General features: G+C 34.6%; 2 protein-coding genes across 2 annotated transcripts in view; one reads left to right on the top strand and one right to left on the bottom strand.

The window, feature by feature from the left end:
- Positions 1–1,077, bottom strand: part of LOC144973556 (nucleoside diphosphate kinase homolog 5-like) — a 5,626-nt gene extending 4,549 nt beyond the window's left edge. Inside the window, exon 1 of the mRNA XM_078916122.1 lies at positions 831–1,077. Within this exon, the coding sequence (XP_078772248.1) occupies positions 831–980 (150 nt within the window). The 5' untranslated portion in view covers positions 981–1,077. The remainder of the gene's footprint in view (positions 1–830) is intronic.
- Positions 1,078–1,110: 33 nt separating this feature from the next.
- The window catches only part of LOC144973555 (uncharacterized), a 49,884-nt gene continuing 36,128 nt past the window's right edge, over positions 1,111–14,866 (top strand). The window contains exons 1-12 of the mRNA XM_078916120.1: positions 1,111–1,237; positions 2,682–2,709; positions 2,917–2,967; positions 4,102–4,133; positions 5,186–5,235; positions 5,765–5,870; positions 7,533–7,682; positions 8,904–9,081; positions 10,028–10,123; positions 11,216–11,368; positions 11,826–11,930; positions 13,428–13,562. Of these exons, the coding sequence (XP_078772246.1) occupies positions 1,229–1,237; positions 2,682–2,709; positions 2,917–2,967; positions 4,102–4,133; positions 5,186–5,235; positions 5,765–5,870; positions 7,533–7,682; positions 8,904–9,081; positions 10,028–10,123; positions 11,216–11,368; positions 11,826–11,930; positions 13,428–13,562 (1,093 nt within the window). The 5' untranslated portion in view covers positions 1,111–1,228. The remainder of the gene's footprint in view (positions 1,238–2,681; positions 2,710–2,916; positions 2,968–4,101; positions 4,134–5,185; positions 5,236–5,764; positions 5,871–7,532; positions 7,683–8,903; positions 9,082–10,027; positions 10,124–11,215; positions 11,369–11,825; positions 11,931–13,427; positions 13,563–14,866) is intronic.

The following is a 14,866-nucleotide window of genomic DNA, read 5'->3' as shown; positions in this document are numbered from 1 at the left end:
TATTCATGTATGAGTTATATTGGCAATTGCCTAAAATAGACGTTTGAATTGAATTGGATTGATCATCTACGTACAACAAACATCTTTAATGATTGTGATAGTTCCCTCACTGTAACGGCGGTTGATAAGGGTTTAAACCGACGTGTATTGAGTATTTAGATCACCTTGGTCACATCAGGTATTTGAAGTCATCATTGACATAAAACTCTTTGAACTTGAACAAAGAACTGAACTTTCCACTTACATAATGAAAATACATAAGTCAGCAAGAAACTGGGACAGTTTTCATCTAATGTCTACATTTCTGTACTGCCTTTCATTAACTGATAAGCAATCATAATTCAATTTATCTACTCTTTACATAATTTGGATAAGGCTTGTAAACATCAACCCACGCGTCACGTTTCCAAACGTTACGTGGGTAATAATGCATTACCTTTTTGAAACTTTTCTAAAATCATTGATTGAAGACAAACTTGGACTCTAAAGGTTCATTGATATGTACTTTGTAAATCATTTTTACGGTATTTGTACTACGTTTTGCTGAATAATGGCATAGTTGTGAATATCATGATATCTTTTCGTGTAGAGTGACTCGAATATCGTTGTAGTAATGCGAGTTTGAAAGAAACATAATGTCAGTAAACAGAGATAAAGTAAGGCGAATAGCAGAGACAAATCTTGATGTTACATACTGTTTGTCAAAGGTTTTTATATTGAATAGTTTCAAAACAATACCAAAGCAGAAATTCACTGTTATTATATTTCTTAGCCCGTAGCCATTCACTTGTTCTTATCTAGACGGGTCTATCTAATTCTAATCTTCTTACTTGTAAAATGGCAAAGCCAGATCTCAAGATGATGTCTTCGATCTCCTCTGCTTTCTGAAGAGCATCAGGCTTTATAATTGCCAGGGTCCTTTCAACATATATATGTGGTGTCTCCATTGACACTGGGGCATCTTCTCCTCCACCTGTCATTTTGTTATTTTTCTCTCAACCCTTCACAAAACAGTAAAACGAACACCACTTCGAGAAGAAAGGCATCAGAAGTTGCTTGGCGACGTTTATTTTCTTCCTGTCGTGAGATCTCGTTCCGAATGATATCACCAGCGAGATGTTTACAAAAGATGGCGGCCTTGCGATCACTGCAGCTCTGGACATGAATTTGAAGGATCTGCCTGATTATACAGCTTTGTAGCGTTTACGAATGCCATTTATATTGAGAAATGGAACCGGTTAGAAGATTGTATTTATAACATTTTCTCGTAATCAATGATTAAGATTAACCTAAGAGGATGCGTGCTTTCGAGAGCGAAGTATGAATACGAGAATAGATGGGGAGAAAGAAATAGAAAGTGAAAAAGACATGATGAATGAATGAATGAACTTTTGATCGGGGACAGGGCAGGGAGGATATGGACATGATACAGTTTTAATATAGTTCAATAGAGTGAGAGTTAATCTTTTGCAGTGATAATTACCAGAAATCCGGCAATTCACCGTCATTTCTGTGCTTTTCTACTTTGATTTTGATCTGCAACCTTCACCTTCGGTCTCGGTCTTCTGCATCTACCGCATATTCATATTTATTTTGATGGAAGTGGAGGTCCGTTCAATTGTTCTATTTTGAATTGATTAGATAATTTGTAGAAATTTCACTTTCTTCTGAACGGAACAATACAGATTAAATGTCAGTTCGATAAAATAAAATTAAAACTTCATTATTTGCCTTTATTTTGAGATTTGAAATCTTTCAAACACTAGACACTCACATACTCATCCTTGTATTTGTATCTTCAGGACATGCTTTTTTGTTATTATTATTATTATTATTATTATTATTATTATTATTATTATTATTATTATTATTATTATTATTATTATTATTAGAATAGAATAGAAGGTATCGACGTCGCTTGATTAGGCCACGCCACTGGCCTGTCGCGGAGTCTTTCCAGTCACTGAATGTCTTGTTCACAACTGATCTAATGCATTTCCCTACCTGATCTTGTGATCAGGGGCTAGCCTACACTACACTTTCTCTACTGATCTTTTGATCATATAGCTATTTTGGGTGGGAGGCACTTCTACACTAAGCACATAACTTTCCTTCACAGCATCTAATCTATTCTTGAAAGCATTGACACTCGGTGCTTCAAAGACATTTGCTGGCAATGGGTTCCAACGTTCAATTACTCTCTGTGTAAAGAAGTTCTGTCGAAGGGTGGTTTTAACTCTGGGTTTCAGAAGTTTATATGAGTGGCCCCTGGTGATTGATTTTTTGTCTACTGTGAACAGCCTATCCCGAGTCACGTACAAGCAATGTGTGAACTTATAGGTCTCAATCATATCACCTCTCAAACGCCGATAGACCATACTTGGCAGTCCTACTCTTTTCAGGCACTGTTCATAACTCAAGTCTTTGAGTCCACTAACGACCTTTGTTGCTCACCTAAGCACACTCTCTATAAGCTTCTTATCCTTTTCAAGATAAGGTGCCCATACACAGTTTCCGAACTCAAATTATTATTATTATTATTATTATTATTATTATTATTATATTATATTATTATTATTATTATTATTATTATTATTATTATTATTATTATTATTTATTATTATTATTAAAACTTCCCTAAATCTGCTGACCGATAAATTTTTCTTACTCTTTTTTTTCAGGGTGCAGGAAAGAAAGTTACAAGTACAAGTAAGTAGGCTTGTTTACAATATAAATTTGTATCTTTTCAAATCAGTATTTAGCTTTTGAAAATGTGTGGTCTTTGATTATTAAAGTTTTTAGATCTTTAAGTGATCTTACTGCAAAAGGAAAATTTGGAAATCTTAAGGTGTTTTTCATTGTCTGAACCGTGCGTTTTGAATTCAGTTAGTACAATATTACGTTTTCCAATTTCAGAAAAAGACAATGATGAGTTGGATGACTTGTTGGGTGATTTGTTGATGGATGGTGAGTACAGTCAGTGTTATTCAATTGCTTCTATTGTAATAAGTTTGTATAGAAAGAAAGACTTGAGAATTTTCGTGTCCATCTGCAGCAAAAAAAACAAAAACCTGCTTTGCTTATTTTGCCGTTCTACATTGTGGCCTTAAAGAAAAATTGCCGCAGGAGTTGAAATATAGGAAAACATTTTTATGTATATATGTGTATGTATGTATGTATTCGTTTGTACAGTAAATTCAATTTTAGCTGTCTTTTCAGCAAAATAGCATACCTCATTATCCTCATTGACCACAGGAAACGTGTATAGAAAATTTCTTCAGTTTGGTGTTTACCACCGTCTCCCAACCCCTGCATTTAAGTCTGTACAGAACTGATGTGAATGTAATAGTATTGATTTTTTTTTTTGGGGGGGGGGGGGTGCGGTTAGTTCTATCGCTGTTCCAGCCCTTTTTATTTATTATTTCTTTATTTTAAATAAAGAAGTAATTTTGAGCCAATCATGAGGATTCTATAACGAAGATTATATTATATGACCTTTACTCACCCAACCCCAATGTTATGCACAAATCGCCATTCACTTCTAAAATCGATACAGTATAAACTTTTCTATTGAAATTATCTAACAAATCATTCTAAATAGTTAGTCTATAACTGTTAAGAATTTTTTTTTTAAATAACAGACTATTCTTTCTTTGTTTGGTCTAAAGATTGTTGAATGAAATCTTATATTAGAAAGTGTGTCATCTGTTGTGACTTTAATAATGACTCATGATTTATCTGGCTGTGGTTACTTTTACCCATCATTGCTTATATTTTTAAAAAATTGTTTTTAATGTCTTCATAAACTGGAAATTGAATAAAGATTTCACAAACAATTAGCCACAGTTTGTCATTTTCTATTTTTGAACATTTCAAGACACAAGAAATGGGAAAATTTGCTACTTTAGATTAAAATCCTTAAACTTTTTTTTTTCACAATCTTGTTACACTTTATAACAATATTTCAGCTCTATTTTTTAAAAAATGTTATTATTGTAATGAATTGTGTCATGTCACCAAGGGTAAACTGTAAATATTTACTTTATGTGTTTTTGCTATTTATTCAATTCATTAATTGTCGTTAAATTATCATTCCCATAGATTCTCCCACCAAGAAAAAGCCAACCAGAAATGTAAGTTGAATTTTCATCAGATAATCACAACATTTTCGCTGATTCCTTGGTGTTGTGATTATCTGGAGTGGACTGTTCAAGAATTTTTATTTTCAGACTTACAATTAATCATAATCATCATCATTAAAAATGCTCATTCTAACTTGCCATTCGTTCATTCATTCATTCATTCTGTTTTCATCACCAAGATTGATGTCATTCTTTCAGTTTAGTCTATTTAAAATCAACTTCTGTGGATAGAGAGAAACTGTTGACATGAACCAGGTCTACTTATCCATTATGATAGGAAACAATATATGGGATGTCAAAATGCATTTGTATGAATCGATGTTTGGTTGATTAAAAAACACCCGTATACAGAACACTTGCACAAGCCCCACACAACCAATCTCCATTGTTCTCTAATTTCACAACATCAATCAGTTGTGCAGTTTTGATAGTATACACATTTTCCTTTGAACCCGTTGACAATATCAACGATTTAGTTGGGATCTAACAATGATAAACAAGGAGTGGGATTGAAATTCAATGTAGACTTAAAGAGAATTGGCTTCACATGGACTCCTTAGAAGATGGTAAAATTGGTATCATTTCTAACGTCTTAAAGAAGGGAGATTGGGCTTGTAAAAATATAAATTCAGTTAGTTGGAGGAAATTGATTGTATCTTGGCAAAAAAAAAGGTATACAAATAAATTAAATACAAGGAAAGCCATGTCATTAACAGCACACCTTAATTCTGAACTGTTCAGGTACATTAAAAATATAAATTGTTAAGTTTATTCTCTGCTCCTTTTAAAGATTTTTTATTTTTGGCCTGGTAATTTTGAGTTAATAGTAAATTATGAACAAATGAGAAATCACTGTCTGTCTCTCATTAATTACACACACACAATCACACTCATATACTCATAGAAGCTCATAAACAATTATCTTAATTTATTACAGAATTATATATTTTTTAAGCCTTTTATTTTACCTATTATATCTAGTGATTCAACATTCAAGATTTTGGAGTTGAAAAAAGTAATAAAATAATTTTATATCCTAACAGCAAAGTCCACAGAGGCAAAGACCAGGAAACAAGAGGGGACCTCAAGCAGGGTGAGTTCTTGTTAAAACTTTACTTTTTTCTTTCATACTCTACTTGCAGCCGTTAACCTAACCTATAAGTGAAATCTTTCCCCCCCCCCCCCCCTCCCATAACCTATAAGTGAAATCTTTCCCCCCCCCCCCCCCCCCTACCATAACCTATAAGTGAAATCTTTCCCCCCCCCCCCCCCCCTCCCATAACCTATAAGTGAAATCTTTCCCCCCTCCCCCCAAAAAAAAAAAAATCAATTTAAGATAAATTACAAGTTTTTCTGAATGGATTTGTTTATGAGAAAAAAACTATCGTCTTTAAAAATAGTGAGAATAGTTTGACAAAAATGCGGGCTGAGAAAATTGGCTGCCTTGATCAGGATACCCACAGGACCAGGATTGGAACTCACCTTTCTAGCTTTCTTACAATATTAATCGCCATTGGGACAACTTGTGTTTCTCTTCTTCACAAAGGATATATATACATTTTCCACCATGAACTCTTTTCCACTATATTACAATCCTTTATTTTATCTAATTTTGTCTCCAGAGTAAGGGATGACCAGTTCTACAGTTCTCTGGCCAACCTGGCAGACAGCGATGGAGCCTCGGATGTGTCAGAGGCCGACGTGGGAAAGATGGCCGTCAATCTTGGGGTTAGTAGTTAAATAAAGGTCATTGTGTTCCATGAAAAATTAGCTAGGGGAAGGGAAAGACCAGCAACACAAAAGTTGTCAATCCTAGCCTGTTTGCTTCAATGCTTTCCAATTCCTCCCAAAACTCTCCAAACTATTTTATGCTGCCCTGTTAAATCTCATCTCAAAAAAAAAAAAAAAAAAAATTTAAAACATATGTTTATTTATTTATTTATCTATTTATTTACTGATTTATTTATATAATTCAATTTTTTATTTTAAGGTCAATATACCTTTACCTGTTTATTGTCGTATTTAAAAGATGGAGATAATTCTAAATTGGCAAAGCAACGACAAATATTGGGTGTCTCCCATTCCTGAGGTTAAAAAGATTAAAAATTAAAAATTAAAAAAAAATCTCATCTCAAACTAATTTGCTGTCTACCCGTCCCTTTTTTACCGAACCTTTAGTCTATTTTTTTTTTTCTTAATGGCGTTGATTTTAAATATTATCAGAAGTGACAAGTTTCAAATACTAAAAAAATTTTTTTTTTAAACTTGAGCTTTTATATAGCGCAAAATCCACTAAACATGCTCAAAGCGCTTTACAAGGGGTCCCTGACCAACAGCAACACGTAACATTTAGAACGGGGCATGACACCTGTTAGGCGATGTTACAAATTTTTTGGGGGGACAAAGACAACGCTGTTAACAGCCAGGTGCTCATTTTACACCCGTCCATTTTTTTACCGAACCTTTGTTCTATTTTTTTTTTTTCCTCATGGCGTTTATTTTACGTATTACCATATGCGACAAGTTTCACATACTATCATATCAGCAAAAAGTATCAACACAGTACATAGTAATAGTAATAACCATGCTAAAATCGTGTTTTATTATGTTTTTTTTTATTGAATGATGTGTATGGAATTTGCCTGAAATGATAATGTTGAACAAAACACAAAACATCTTACTATTATGTACAAGTGTTGTAAACTTTGTTTGGTTCCTTAAAACAATGCAAATCCAAATTAAGAATGGAATGGAAAATAATGATATTTTTAAGTCATTGAATATGAAATCATTCACATAATTTTGACTTATTCATTTTATGTAATTGTCTTTATTGTTCTACAATTTCTGTTTTGCTCTGCAAAAGGAACAATGACAGAGCTCTGGCCTGATGCGTTGTTGAGTATAGAAGGAATGAAATTGACGTCACTTGGCTCTTTGTTATTGTTTTTAGACAGCCGTGTTGGTGATTACTTCTCTAAGTTATATCAATCAGACTATAATAAACACCCAAGGTTACACACAGTTTTGTGTGTTGGTATCAGTTCAGTTTAGGGGGAAGCGTGGCTCAGCAGTACGGTCTTGGTTTCGTACCCAAAAGGTAACGAGTTCAATCACCTGCAGCTGCGTTGTGTGACCTTGAGCAAGTCGCCTAGCCCTAGTTCACTTTGCGGCGCTGCTCTGCGGCTGACGCCTGGGTTATTCCAGTCTTTCCTTGGAATAAACCCTAAAGACTAATTTCCCCTTGGGGATGAATAAAGGGAATTTTATTTTATTATATCCTCCTGGTGGATGTTGTGAGTATTTTACATAAATGCATAGCATCAACAGTCAATTATGAAGAATAAGAAACTTTTTGTTAAATCCTTTGTATTTATTTATTTATCTCAGGGTCTCGATGATATGGATGCGGATCTCTTTGGAGGGAATCTGAAACGTAAAAACAGCCCTGGCCGTTCCTCCTCTGGGAAGCCAACAACACCCAGGGCCACAACTCCGCGGTCGAAGAATGGAAACCAGAAATCTCCAAAGAGAGGCCATGTACGTGGTGCTTTTTCATAGACTATCAGCACCAGATTAATTGTCCATATGGAGATAAAGATAAAGGGAGGAAATCTGATTCATGAATGAACAACACAAAACAAACGATGTTTCGACCCTAGGCCTTTATCAAGTAAACACAGAATACATGTATTCTGTGTTTACTTGATAAAGGCCTAGGGCCGAAACGTCGTTTGTTCCATGAATGAACAACACAAAACAAATGACGTTTCGGCCCTTGGCCTTTATCAAGTAAACACAGAATACATGTATTCTGTGTTTACTTGATAAAGGCCAAGGGCCGAAACGTCGTTTGTTCTGTGTTGTTCATTCATGAGTCAGATTTACTCCCTTTATCTTTATCTCCATTTTATTGATTCATTTAGGCACCTCTATTTATTAATTGTCCATATATTATTTATGATAGGATTGAATTGATTCAGGCTCATTCTTTGTTTTCATCATTTCTATCATTTTTGTAAAATGCTTTAGATTATATCGTAGACAAATTAATTCTTCCTAAACTTCTTAGCTTTTTAGATTTTCACCATGTGTAGTTTGTTTATTTATGGTTTTTTTCCCTTATCCATTAAAAAAAAAAAATTTCAAGTATATTTATATAAAGTTTTAATATCTTTCCACAAGGTCTGTCTTTTTCTTATACAGGCTGAATCAATGTTTGTTTTGTATTATTTCAATTTAGGAAAATAATAATTTTGCTTCTCTTATTCTCTCGTTTTACCACACTTGGTTGGATAACAAGAAATTGTGGGTGGGGTCCAACATGTACTTATTTGCAGGTCTGATACCCTAAATTGTTTGTGCGCATTGTCGTAATGGATTTACTGAAACCAACGCAGAATATACTCCATTACAACTTTGTATCAAGCACATAATTGCGTTCCGTTGTCAGACCTGTAAATATGTACTCATAGGTCGATTTGTAGGGGACATGGATTTTTTACCTTACCTTACCAGAGTTCCATCTCCCTACAGAAGTTTAATGTCATGGAACTCCATTCTTCACGCTCAAGGGCCATTACCTAGCAGTCGATTATCTTTTTGCCAGTTGTTGCCTCCACATTTCCTGTCCAGGACTTCCTTGGTTCGCCCTGTGCCTTTCTGCCAGATTTTTACAAATATTTTAAAATACTTCTTTTTTTTTAGTAATATAGCATTTTAGATTCAACTCACCAGCTTTTTTATCTTATTGAATTTCAGTCTCCATCTCGATCCCCGTCCCGTGGTGACTCGACCACCACCCCACCGGGCAGTGCCAGAGGTGGCAGCCTCAAACGCAAGCCCGTCAAGCCTCCGTCCCCTGCCGCTGCCTCCACCCCTTCCCCTGTGACACATGCCATAGACCAGAAACCAGGGTCTGCCCCTGGGAAACTGTCTGGTAGGTTCTGATCTCTTAGTCATTTTCACTAAAGAAATTCGAATTTACATATATATATATATATATTTATTTGTTCGATTTTTTATGTTATTGTGTTTATGGTGTTTAAAAATATTTTATTTTTTTTCATTTGCATGGTTCCTTTCTGTTTTGTTTTGTTTTTTCTTTTTTTTTTTTGTTTTTGATAGTTTTTCCTGTTTTGTGTTTTTTGTTTTTGTTTTGTTTTTTTCTAATATATTTTATTTTTGGCAATATTTGCATTTTCCCTGAAACTTGTTAGTATTCTATTTTTTTATTGCCATTGGATCTGTATCCAAATTGGAGTTCAGGATTTAAGAGTTTCTTATTGATTTGATGGTTGAGTTATTTCATTGTGTGTCTCATTATGTAACAATATAAAACAGCGTCACGTAAAGTCAGTAAACAGCAGATTGGTAAGATGATTGGCATTATGTCATTGAGAAAGACACTTTACTTGCATTACGTTTTGTGGGATTTGGTACCTGGTTATAATCTTTAATGGTGAAATAACAAAAAAATTGTGCCATGTGAGAAAGGGCTTCCAGCAGGCAATTTGTATTTTATGAAACAGATATGTTTAGCATGGAAGAGGAATAAATGAAGCTTTATGAAGTTGGTTATAAGTATATTGTGGAAATTGGCTATATGGATTAGCGCATTAATTTCATTTTTTTATTTTTTTGATATTGATAAGAAGGAAATCGTTGATCTTTAGCTGATCTAGAGTTATTATTCAAATTATGTTTTTTTAAAAATAAAAATTGCAGATTTGATTTTATATGTCAGAGGTTTCTGTCTACGAATACGTTCTAGTATTATATAAAATTTATTCAACAAAATTAGAGGGGTGTTTTTTTTTTAAGTTTTTATTGCCCAGGTTAGTCACATTCGTATTCCAGTATTGTTTAATATGTATCTGGTACAGACTTGAGCAAGGCAAGTGAATCCTTGAAGCCTGGGCAGACCGCAGCACAAAGACCAGAAACTGCCCCAAAAGTCAAGAGCAAGTACGATTTTGGTGGTAAGGGACTGAAGGAATATTCTCTTATCTATTATTGATAATGATGATGAGTATAACGGGTTTTGTATTTTTATCAAAGTTCCTAAAATCTTTATTTAATTTTTTTAAATGATATTATCATTTCCTTTATGAAAATTAATGCAAAGTTGAGAGTGAGAAAGGGTATATAGGTGCCCATGTGCTAGTAGTATGTGGTAATTTCCATTTAATTTTGATAATTTTTTATTAAGAGGGAGTAATTTTTTTTTTTAAACTTTTGATATTATTATTATTATTATTATTATTATTATTATTATTATTATTATTATTATTATTATTATTATTATTATTATTATTATTATTATTATTATTATTTTATTATAATAATAATAATAATAAATGGAGTTGGTTGAATTTTATCAGAGATAATATAAAGCGCAGTTAAATTTTTTTGTATTATGGGCAGAGTATTTTCTATGGCAAAGTCCAAAATGAAATGTGATTGACAAAGTACCGTTGTCCTTCAGAACCATTTGGCATATGGAGCGAGATCAGAGTATAATACAATTTCTATAGCGGATAGCTCATACGGTAACGTCACGCTCTCACCGGCCAGACGGAGTTGTCGTACCAATAAGGTCGCGGGTACAAACACCATCACCGCCGCGAAAACTTTTTATTCTCTATTTTGTGCGGCTATGCGGTCTTGTGGTATGACACTCGCTCTCGGATCGGAAGGTCCTGGGTTCAAGCCTCGCTCGGCGCATAGTCAGAGACGGCTCTTTACTCACATTCTCTCACCGTACTCAGGTGTAGAATGAGTACCTGGCCGTTAACAGCGTTGTCTCTGTCCCAAAAATTTGTAATATCGCTTGACAGGCGTCATGTCTCATCCTACATGTTATGTGTTGCTGTTGGCCAGGGACCCCTTGTAAAGCGCTTTGAGCACGTTTAGTGGCTATTGCACTATATAAAAGCTCAAGTTTATTGTCTTCTGGCACTTTCCTACTCGCTTCATCTCTTGTTGTTACCAACTGACAGTAACAGTTGATTACTACGCTTTGGATAGAGTAGAACTCTGTATCTAATTATTTCTATTTTGATTTCATTCAGACTTTGACCCTGATGACCCATTAGCCGGCGTATTGACCGATGATGACTTTGACGTTTCTGAGAGTGACCGTCCCAAATCAGCTACAAAGAAAGCTTCTCTCACTGCCCCAGTCAATGACAAGCTGGAGGCGCCTGAAAAAAGTGTTGTTGTCGGTAGGTTGAATTTCGGCACGCACATCTGAATGTTTGAATAATCCAAATTATTCTCCCTGAACCTTTAAATCCAAATCAGAATGAAATCTAAAAAAAGGTAGAAAGATTATTTAAACATAAAAATGGATGAAATGAATGCTACTTCCTCGTTTAGGATGATAGCCTGGCAATTTTTAAAATATTTTTTTTCTTTATTTCATCATCAATGTTAATTTGTATATTGATAACCCTTCAACGTAAATCTTTATCTGTGATTTGTCTTACTGTTGCTTTATTTATTTTCTTCTCAATATTCAAAGAATGTCAATGATTAGGAACAAATCGACTTATCAATATTATTGTTAATTAAAGAGAAATACACAATTCTTTGTTTATAAATCAATATAATAAAATGATAAGGGAGGATTTTCTTAAACACAGTTCACAAAATTATGAATACATGTTTTAAATCTCCCAGAATCCCCAAGAAGACGAGGCCTGATGGACCGCCCACCAACAAGAAGCGGTTCCAACGTCCTTGGTGACAGTGGTTTAGGGGATACCACCGAGACCAAGAAAACTGGTAAGCAGTTAGTACTATAAAAGGTTAAGTTGAATAATACAAAAATTCCAATTATAGTGAAAATTACGAATTTTTAAACCTAAAATTGGTGCTAATAAGAAAAATATGAAAATCGTTGGTAGTTATGTCATTTTAGCAAACCACGTTTTCTCTTTATTTATACAGTGTCATCCAAAACTGTCCCAAATTAACATCGTTTTAAGGGAATGGGTCACGTATGGAGTCTTTTAAAGTTGTGCAAGGTTTTAGATAATTTTGTTAATACGATTCAATAGTCTGATGTCACGCACCCGACAACGGCGGCCATCTTGGTTCTAAACAAAGAAAATCATAACTCTTTATTTTTCATGCTGGCTAGAACTTTTCATATGCCTTGTGATCAGAATGTGTAAAAGTCAGACATGATCAAATTTATGTGTTTTTTTCCTCTGGATACCCTTTATGCTCGCCAGAGAAATATTTCATACAGGCGTCCGCCATTGTTCCGATAGTTTAGAGCCAGTGTTACTAAGTTACCATGCGTCATTAGGAAGGAAGTGACGTTACGACTATTGAAGAGTATCGTAATCTCTTCATTTTTGTTGTTGTTGCTGCTGTTGGTGGTGGTGTTGGTATTGTTGTTGTTGATGTTGTTGATATTTCTCATTATTGTATTCAACCTTCACGTCTTGATTGGAACAATAGATATAAAATATAAAATGCACATTGAGCATTATTTTCTCTTTTGACCACTGCCTTTTGGGATAATAATAATATATTGTGCACACAAAAACGCAGCTACTATTAGAAAGGAAAAATCACCATTTATTAGATGGTCACAACTTTCGCACCACAAGTATCTTGACATAAAAAAATAAATGTATGATCTTTAGTTGTGCACGGTGCGTGATGGTGCTTGGGAAACATCTTGTGGTATAAATCTGTGGTTAGAACTTAAAATTATTTTTAAAAAAATTAAAATTGAGCTTTATATAGCGCAATATCCACTAAATGTGCTCAAAGCGCTTTACAAGGGGTCCCTGGTCAACAGCAACATTTAACATGTAGGACTGGACATGACGCCTTTAGGCGATATTACAATTTTTCGGACAAAGACAACGCTGTTAACGGCCAGGTACTCATTTTACATCTGAGTACGGTGAGAGAATGTGAGTAAAGAGCCTTTTCCAAGGACTCAACTATGCGCCGGGCGTGAGGCTCGAACCCAGAACCTTCCTATCCGAAAGCGAGTGTCATACCACTAGACCACATAGTCGCACATTAACAACTTAACACATTTATAGGGAATGAGATTAGTGGAAGAGTAACGTCAACTTGGTTTTCAAGTGTCTCAAGCCGCTTTCACCGGAAGCGAGGACGAGAGACGCATGCGCACAACCAACATGACGTTCTCTCTCTAATAACTTTTCCGTCGGTGACGTCACAGACTATGGGTGACGTCCAATCAAGGGACGCTACTCTTCCGCTAATCTCATTCCCTATTGTCTCTCTTGTCAGCAGGTGGGAAGCCTCAAGGAGGATTGTTCAGTGAGGATGACAGTGACTTGTTGGATGGGCTGGGGCTGGAAGGTGGCAAGGCTGATACAGCAGCCCCTGTCAAGAAGCCTGAAGTTGTACATAAACCAAAGTCAGGTATGCTTGTGATGTTAGTTATAATGAACTGGTTTTACATGTTACTCCATTTAGCTCAATACTAATGAAAGAGTGAAAATGGAGAGGCTTTGTATGGGAACAAAACAGACAATGGACGTTTCGGGTACAAACCCTTTGTCAGCACAACAATACACAAATAAACGTGGAAAACAAATAAAATATAATGCAAAAAAACTTTTGTCGTCTGTACTCAATGAGAAAACAAATAAACTATAATGCAAAAAAAATTTATTTGTTTTCCACGTTTATTTGTGTATTATTGTGCTGACAAAGGGTTTGTACCCGAAACGTCCATTGTCTGTTTTGTTCCCATACGAAGCTGCTCCATTTTCACTCTTTCGTTAGTATTTTACGATCACCGGCTTCAGGCAGCCCATACCGTTTTCTGCTTTTCCATTGAGCTCCTGGACTGGAATGATTAAAACTAGAGTAGAAGTGAGAACCGGAAGTAGGCATTCTGGCGCCAGGAAGTAGATAACCATAATAGCAGGAAGAAGAAGTGATTCAATACAGAAAAGGTATATATATACTTTTCTACTACATTACATTAGTGATCACCAGGACTCCTAACCATTTCTGAAAAAAAAAAAAAAAAACGTTATATAAATTATTCTCCTTATTGTTTATGTCAGAAGCATAAGTATATTTATCAAATCATGATGTATTATGCAACACATAAGCGATGAGTGACAGCTGCTGTGTGAAAAACTATATATTTTTAAAAATAATAATAATAATATATCTGTATTATCCTAAAAAAAGTGGCAATTTGTCATTTGGTTACACATTTATAAAAATACAATATTGGTATAGACACACTCACACAGATGCACACTAGTAACATAGTAGTCATCGGAAAAAAAAATTTTATGCCTTCTTTCATATTTTTTTTCATTTGTCTCATAAATTTTTCTTTTTAAAATTTGTCCTAAATCATGTAATCAGACCTTATGTCAAATTCATCTTTTGTCCAAATTGTTGACAATGGGAAAAATGGAGAACGTTCACATCTTTTGTTTTTGTTTCCTTAAGTCACTCAGTCCTAGAGATTTTTGCTACTTTCAAAATTGGTAAAAAATGTATTAAAAATGTGCATGTGCAATAGATAGTTTTATTCAACGATTATTAACATGTAACAGTTTAGAACATTAGCTTTGATACTACGCCTATAATTTGTCTTGGAAAAATGTAATAAATAGGCATGGGGTAAAAGTAATCCCGGGTATACTACGGATATAGTCGGTGTTAGGATTGAGTGAGTTAAAATTAACATTTTACATTAA

Source organism: Berghia stephanieae, chromosome 5, assembly GCF_034508935.2.
Source record: "Berghia stephanieae isolate SIO BIC M18660-M18661 chromosome 5, UCSD_Bste_1.3, whole genome shotgun sequence".
NCBI classification, from domain to species: domain Eukaryota; kingdom Metazoa; phylum Mollusca; class Gastropoda; order Nudibranchia; family Aeolidiidae; genus Berghia; species Berghia stephanieae.
Note: the sequence above shows the minus strand (reverse complement) of the source record. Positions and strands in the feature narration are given on the sequence as shown.